Consider the following 7862-nt stretch of genomic DNA (forward strand, 5'->3'; position numbering starts at 1 on the left):
TGCTCCCATGGTTCGTTTTGATTTATATGGTGAACATCATGAAATCCTAGTCTTTGAATTTTGTGAAATATGCATGATTCCTTGTGATGGGGGAAATCGTGACCGTGAGCCTAGAATCAAGGATTTCGAGGAATTTCTCCTCACCTTGATCGTGGGAGAAACGAGGGGCGTGCAGAAGGCTAGGGCCACTAGTTTCCCTTCTATGCACTACTTCGCTTTATTTATAGGGAAATGCTTAACTGCTATGACTCGGGGTGGTGGTCTCGGTGCCCCCACCCTCGCTATCTTACTCGTGCACTTTAGGGCGACAATACCTACAACATAGGAGCTATCGTTGCATGCCATTTGCATCTTAACCGGATTAAGGACAAAATCCATGGTGGTATTTATGCCACCCGCCTAGCGAAGCATTTCAATGTTGCCATGCGTCCAGATGATTACCTATTGCCTAAGGTTCATCTCGATCATCAGTCTATGTTAGATCACCGGTTAACTGAGGAACCTACCCCCCGAAGCACATTCGTTATAGCTTAGTATACAACAAAGGGTAGTAACCATCCCATGAGTCGACCCCCGGATTCAAGAGGAGGCAAAAGTGATGCACCCTTGCCTGGAGGCGGCGCCGGTGTAGTAACCATCCCATGAGTCGACCCCCGGATTCGAAGATATTGCCATGGCCACTTGGCCCATGGTGCCCTAGGTCGGTGATTGGATTTGTCAACGACGACTGCACCATCTCGTCTTCCGATGTGGTTGGAGGCGACGCGAATGTGGGGTAGAGGGCGATGAGCTCGACTTGACGCCGCAACTCGTCGAGTTTCTACTGCAGGTTTGTCACTGTTGTCCTCCACAACTCGAGCAATGCTTGAATTTCTTAGAGCTCGACGTCATGGTCGGCTCACGTATCATCGTGATCCGTTCTTTCATCGCCGCTACCTATCGGGCCGATTTGGTGTGATATGAGGGCTTCTGGTAGAGTGAATCTAGTTATACTAACCTCTAACACCACTTGTTACGAGCCTGCAACAATCTAAGGTTTGGGAGGAAGGGGAGATGATTGTGACCGAAGAGGAAGAAGTAGGTAGATGGAGGAGGAAGGACACCATCTCTCTTTCTCTCTCTTTCACGAGCTCACCATAATTCTCGATGCCCTCGACCACACACTCGGCCAACCTCTTATCCCCACCCTTGACGCGCAGGCCACAGCACACACACCACCTATGTTGTTGCATTGTCCTCTTTCGTGAGGCCTCCTCCTCGTTGACAGGTGGGGTTGTTGGGACAACAGTGACAGACACGTGTTGTGGGCCTAGAGGTGGGTGCTGGAAGTAAATCTGGCATGGGCAGCCCGGCCCGAAAAACCCGGGCCGGGTTTGCAGTTCGAGCTGGGTTTTCAAGTCCGGGCAGCAGTTCGGGCCGACCTCGGGCTTGCACAAATCATCATTTTACACGGAGGCCCGGCCCGGCCTGAAAATCTCCTTTTTAGTTCGTTCGGGCCGTGTTCGGGCTGAGATTTGCGTTTTTCGGCCGGGCCGGGCCGGGCTCGGGCCTGAGATTTTTGGTTCGTGCTTTCCAAAGCCCGGCCTGGCCTGATGTACGCCCAGGTTTAGCTGGAAGTAGTTAGGTACAACCCAATACTTTTGTTGAGAATTCAGGGTGCAAACTCGAAAGGGATGAAGTAACCCGTTGCGGCAAATTTTCATGTTTTGACCCTTTTGCAAAAGTTTAGTCGGATCTAACCCGGGTTCGAAATATTTCGGGCTCTGACCTTTTCCTACTGCCAGGGTTGATGGCGGTAGGGTATAGGTGCGTACCGACGAGATACATGGCGGTAGAAAACTTATCCACGTGAGCGCAACACATCCCTACCGCCAAACAGACGGACGGTAGCCTATGCAACCCTATAGTTAAAGTGCGTGACGGTAGGTGCGTCCTGATACTTATAATATTTTTATGATAGGACGTGAACCCTTATCGCTAGGTGCATCGGCGATAGGTTGGTAAATTCTACCACCATTAACCTTGACGGCAGGAAAAAGATCATATCTCGAAACGTTTTCGAAGAGATGTCAGATCCGGCTAAACTCTTATAAAAGCATCAAAACAACAAATTCTGCCACCCGTTGCCAGTTGCGGTACGAGGCAAGAACGCTTTGGTTTAGATCGGATCTCAGCCGCAACTAGAGGACAGACATCCAACATGCTGGACCTCTACACATTAACGCGTGCACTGGCAAGAGGGAGTACGGCACGCACGACTGGACCTCACACGCACACGCGTATAGCGTTCCACGTTTGACAATTCACACGCCGTATCAGCGCTGATACTGTCGCCACCACGCCACGCCGACAACGCCTTCGTGGCTAAGCATCCACCCCCTAACGGTCCCTGCAAAAAATAAAATAAAAATCCAACCCTAAGGGATGACATCACATATATATAGACCGCTCCTCGTTAAAATCCCCGAAAGAAAAAGAGAAAAGGGAAAAGCCCAGGTCCGTCCAGGCAATCGTGCCCAGGTCCGACTTCCCGAGCCCAACGGGCTCCTGCCTGCCTGTGCCCTCCGTCCGACGCCCACGCCCACGCCCACCCACCTCGCCGCCGGCGACATGAATCCGCCTCCCGCCTCCGCCGGAGCAGGCTACGTCGCGGCGCCCGCTCCCACGGAGCACGCCTCGTACCCGAGGCTCTCGCCGGAGGACCTGGCCCCGCCCCCGCCTCCCGCGTACCACGCCGCCGCGTCCTACTCCGCGCCGCCCGTCTCCGGCGGCAACCCCTACGTCTCCGGCCCCGCCGCCGGCTCCGTGCCGCCTCCTAAGAGTGAGTCCCAAATCTGGCCCCGTCCGCCCCCGGTTCCGGAAGGGGGCTGGGTTCGGGTAGGTTCGCATTGCCTTGCCCTCCTTGTCTCATCTCACGATTTCGTGCGCCGCCGTGCGTGCTTCCGCAGACACCATGGACTCGGTGAAGGACGTGCTGGGGAAGATGGGGAAGAGGTTCGGCGAGGCCGCACGCAAGACGGAGAACATCACCGGAAACTTCTGGCAGCACCGTGAGATCCGATCCTCCAACTTCCTGCTCTCGTGGCTTCGCTTTAGATCGAATTTGATAATGCTCGCCGTTCGTGCATGCCTTGCTTTTGGACTGCGGTAGTTTGGAATTTAGCAGGCTGAGTTGCTTTGCTGGTTAGGGCCGTTGGAATTTGTGGGAATTATGCTGGTCAGTACACCTAGATTAGTTTAGTTTATATTCATGTTCCACTGGATTTCGTTAGTGATTCTGTTGGGATTTTGGTGGCATTGCATATACTGAGCTAAAGCTGCTCTTGTCTAATAGCTTATTGGATGTACTGTCCATGCCATGTCTGCATGTTTGAACTGGGCTCATGGTGATAGAATATGATTTGTGCTGTGGCTTTGTAGCTTTATGTAATTGGGTTGATGTGGAGTTTGTGCAGATGAGCATAAGAGAGGTTTGGTATCAGTTATTTGGTTGAATTATGCGTAGTGAATAACTGAATATTAGGTAAGTTATGCTAATGTTTTCCCAAGTTCTAGTTTAAATCTATGCGATGTACAGTGTGGAATGAATTAAAGTAGCTTTTGCACTGAAAGTGTCACCTATCCCTTTTCTTTCAGATGCATTAGTTATCTGTCATATTCTTGTGGTCTATTTGCTTTGTTGAATAGACCATCATGGTCTATAGCTCTCAGTATGACATGATAGAATATAGAAGCATTATTTAGTGTCTTGTGACAGTACGAGATGTTAAACATATTCTTATATGCCTTGTAACAGTGAAAACTGGACCAAGTATTGCTGATGCAGCAATGGGCAGGGTCTCCCAGATCACCAAAGTCATAGCAGAAGGTGGATATGAGAAAATATTCCATCAAACGTTCGATGTCCTCCCTGAAGAAAAACTCAAGAAGCCATTCGCATGTTATCTGTCCACCTCTGCTGGTCCTGTTATGGGTGTGCTCTACCTGTCCAATGTAAAGTTGGCCTTCTGCAGTGATAACCCACTTGCCTACAAGGTTGGGGATAAAAATGAGTGGAGCTATTACAAGGTACTTCATTTTATTCACAATATTATCTATGAAGTAACTAAATCTGCTCAACTAATTGTAAGTGATGCTAAATGTTACTTTTGGTATAATAACATTTTGATGATTAATTTCATCAATGAAATCAGGAGCTGAGCTCTTTTAATCTTAAAAAAATGTGCTAACTAGTTTCTCATGAAACAAGATATCTAATTGCCATTGTCATGTAATTTGTTCAAACTAATGCTGATGCATCGTTTAATCTGGTTCGCTTTTGTCTGTGCTTCATGGAATCGATCATGATAGTTCATTCTTTTTGGCCTGACCACTGTATTCACCAATACACGAAGAACCACATTTTAGCAATGACATTTGCTGATATTAGTCGGTGACTTGCAAACGTTCTAGAAGCTATTCTGTAAATTGCTTAAGTGTGTGATTTAACATTATTCTTTGTGTTGTGAACAACAGGTTGCCATCCCGCTAGCCCAGCTGAGGTCAGTTAATCCTTCAACGAGCAGAACAAACGCAGCTGAGAAATACATCCAGGTGGTCTCTGTCGATAATCACGAGTTTTGGTTCATGGGCTTTGTGTACTACGACAATGCTGTAAAGCACCTGCAGGAAGCACTCCAGGAGGCCCGTATTTTGCAAGCTTAGTGATGTCTATAGGTTTGGACTAGCATGCATTATACATACAGTTGTGGTATACTTTACGTGTCGACGATGAACTGGGAGTTGCCCGTGTGTAGTTTGATAGGCGTTGCCATTTGTTGTGATCCATATCACCTTGAACCGGTTTTTCATTCTGTGGCATCATATCTATCCTGTCATGTTCGTTCAATGTGTTGTCTGATGTCTACGATTGAATTTTCATTTTGCTTCCTGCAAGAGCACTAGCCCAAGCCGTTTCTGAGGTTGTATGCTTGTAGTACAAAGTAGGCTGATTGCAGGTGAAATGCAGCCAAAGAAAGATGCACCCTACAGCACCATCAATTTTAGTCGGATTGGCGACATTTGCTGTGGTGCGTATCATCTTGAACCCGTTGTTCGATCTGTGGATTCATATCCATCCCGTATGCTTGTAGTATATCTTTGATTGAATTTCATTTTGCTTCCAGAAATAGCAGTAGACCAGGCTGCTCTGAGGTTAGCCTGATTAGAGCGAAACTGAAACAAACAGTTTTAACCGGTGAAACTGAAAGTCACTAATTCTCCGATGAGACGTGCCTTGTGTATCTACGAACAAATTATCCATGTTCAGGTTAAACAGAGGGAGATCATCCATGACTGCTGGTCGTGAGTATTCTATCCCTTCTACTCATGTTATGTTACCCTGCCTGCAGAAGTGTCTTTTCTGAACATTGTGGTCTTGCTCCACGATTTCAGATAGTACCGTTGATTGTTTTTGTTTGACAAATTATTATTGATTGTCGGTCATTGAAGTCCAGCACTGTCCGTGAGTATTCTATCCCTTCTACTCATGTTATGTTACCCTGCCTGCAGAAGTGTCTTTTCTGAACATTGTGGTCTTGCTCCACGATTTCAGATAGTACCGTTGATTGTTTTTGTTTGACAAATTATTATTGATTGTCGGTCATTGAAGTCCAGCACTGTCCATGCTGCTACTGATGAACGTGAAACACGTAGCAGTATGTGTATATTCTCTACATAGTCCCGACAGGTAGGCCCAAAGTCTGCCTCTCCACCCTCCCCAGCGATACGGTTCAAGCTGAGCGACGTCACAGGTGAATCCTCAGCCGTCTGATCTACCGTGGTTCGAACAAGACCGCAGACTAGACCTCGGACCGTGCAAAGAAGCAACCTCCACGCCATTGGTCTTCCAAGGTTCCAATCCACGCCACCACCACTGCCAATAACGACGAAACCTGGAAGAAGGAAACAATGCACTACACCGCCCTTTCGAGATCGTCCCTCCCCTGTCAATTTACGAGATGGCGGTGGGCAGCTTTAACGACCCGGCGATCCAAGGATCGGTACAAGGAGAATTGGGGATGAGATATTGAAGGAGATGAAGTACAAAGAAAGTTGGGTGGGAGGAGAAGGAAACAATGCACTACACCGCCCTTTCATGATTGTCCCTTCCATGTTATTTTACGAGATGGCGGCAGTCAGCTCCTATGGTCCAAGGGTTGCCGGGCGGGGAGAGGGGGGGGGGACTTTGAATTTCCGATTATGTTTATAGTTCACGAAATTGTGTTATGGTATTGCATAGGCTTTGCTCTTCAGTTTCCTGCTTTTCTTCTGGACAACACATGAGTTATGTGTTTCTTTTGCCCCACCCCCCATTTTTACTCCCTATTGTATGCAGTACAATTTTCGTAACAAAATGTAAGACGTTTCTAATATTTGTACATGAAACAAAAATGTCTTATAAAAAGTTACATAAGTAGTACTTCGGAGTTCGATTGTGTTTTTAACTTTGATACAAGAATAGGTGGATGCTGTCCATTTTCATCTTAATATTTCCCCCACTTCTCTGTTCTGCAGGGAAGGGCCGACAGCTAGGCCAGCTGCCTCGTCAAGCTCAACAACTGATTTGCAGATTTGGTTTATCATATTCTCGAACTCCGTGGACAGCTAAACAAGCTAAAAGGAGCAACGGTTGATGGATTTCTGCAACCTATATGAACAGAATATACTCTGCATGTTATAGTATTTGGAATTAAATGGAACCACTGGGGCGGCTACAGCTTTAGCGTGTAGTGCAATTGTGCAATGCTGCATGTGATTATTTTAGCCATGATGTCCCAATGCTGACGATGTTATTTGAGCTATTTTTTTTCCGTACAAGGCATTTGTTTGGTGTTGCAGGTTACTAAAGAGATCAATTCAGAGGCCAAGTCACACGATGATTCCATATCTCAGCTGGTAAGTGAATAATACTCTCTCCGTCCTAAAATTATTGTCTTAGATTTATCTAGATATGGATGTATTTAGTTAAATTTTAGTATTTAGATACATTCATTTTTAAACAAACCTAAAACAAGAATTTTGGAACGGAGGAAATAATAGGCCAAACATCTAGACTTATCTATCGTTAATATGTTTGTGGCAGCTATCATTAATATGTTTATCACATAAGTATCAATCAATCGTACCTTATGTGCCTATTTCTTCAAACATGATCGGTCATCCTTTACAATTCTTTGCACGCTACTAGTTGCCTAACCATCCCTGTATAAAAGAGACAATACACTCGTTTTGGCTTTGTGTTAGCTAGTTGGGCTGACTCATGTTCTAGAGAAGACAAAAGCAGATATCTAGTATATTCATTTTACTGTTTTCCTAGAACTGGTACCGAACCAATAATGGGATGCGACGTATGCTTCTTCATTACATCCACGGAGGATAATTCCGTGGACAGCTCAACAAGCTAAAAAGAGTTACGGTATTATGTACTCCATTCGTTTCGTAATATATAATGTTAGTCCGATACCCTTTTAAAACGCTCGGACATGTCGGTCGGTCACTGTCCAATCATGAAATTGCGATTCAGACGGGCCTCTTAAACTAGCCTCAAATGTCCGGACTGACCGGCATCCTATTTTCAGCCCAAAGAGGGGCGGATATGGGGAGCCCGGCACGCCCGCCACGTCGGCTTGACGGCTTGATCCCGGCGGGAAACCCGACGGTCCGACGAATGCCTCGACCGTCGGCGCGGTGTGAACGCCGCGTGGCGCCGTTTCGGTTCCCCGCTCAAGGTCGGGCCCAACTATTTAAGCCGGCCGGCGCTCCCAGGCCTAGCTCACCGGTCGCCATCCCAGCCTGTCCGTCACCTCTCGCAGTTTTCTTTC

At 47.1% G+C, this 7862-nt stretch overlaps 1 protein-coding gene across 1 annotated transcript; it reads left to right on the forward strand.

Moving 5' to 3' along the window:
• The first annotated feature begins 2471 nt into the window (after window positions 1-2471).
• Window positions 2472-4888, forward strand: LOC123449660 (GEM-like protein 1). The gene is made up of 4 exons (XM_045126950.1): window positions 2472-2821; window positions 2949-3050; window positions 3797-4068; window positions 4516-4888. The coding sequence occupies exons 1-4, from the start codon at window positions 2611-2613 to the stop codon at window positions 4702-4704; spliced, it is 774 nt and encodes a 257-aa protein (XP_044982885.1). The 5' UTR covers window positions 2472-2610; the 3' UTR covers window positions 4705-4888.
• Window positions 4889-7862: the final 2974 nt, after the last annotated feature.

This window comes from Hordeum vulgare, chromosome 4H, assembly GCF_904849725.1.
Source record: "Hordeum vulgare subsp. vulgare chromosome 4H, MorexV3_pseudomolecules_assembly, whole genome shotgun sequence".
NCBI classification, from domain to species: domain Eukaryota; kingdom Viridiplantae; phylum Streptophyta; class Magnoliopsida; order Poales; family Poaceae; genus Hordeum; species Hordeum vulgare.

Excerpts from the sequence above, each read along its gene's own strand:
- LOC123449660 (XM_045126950.1), top strand. The coding sequence starts at position 2,611 with ATGAATCCGCCTCCCGCCTCCGCCGGAGCAGGCTACGTCGCGGCGCCC. Across the intron at positions 2,822-2,948 it reads CTCCGTGCCGCCTCCTAAGA|ACACCATGGACTCGGTGAAG; the intron begins GTGAGTCCCAAA and ends GTGCTTCCGCAG. Across the intron at positions 4,069-4,515 it reads ATGAGTGGAGCTATTACAAG|GTTGCCATCCCGCTAGCCCA; the intron begins GTACTTCATTTT and ends TGTGAACAACAG.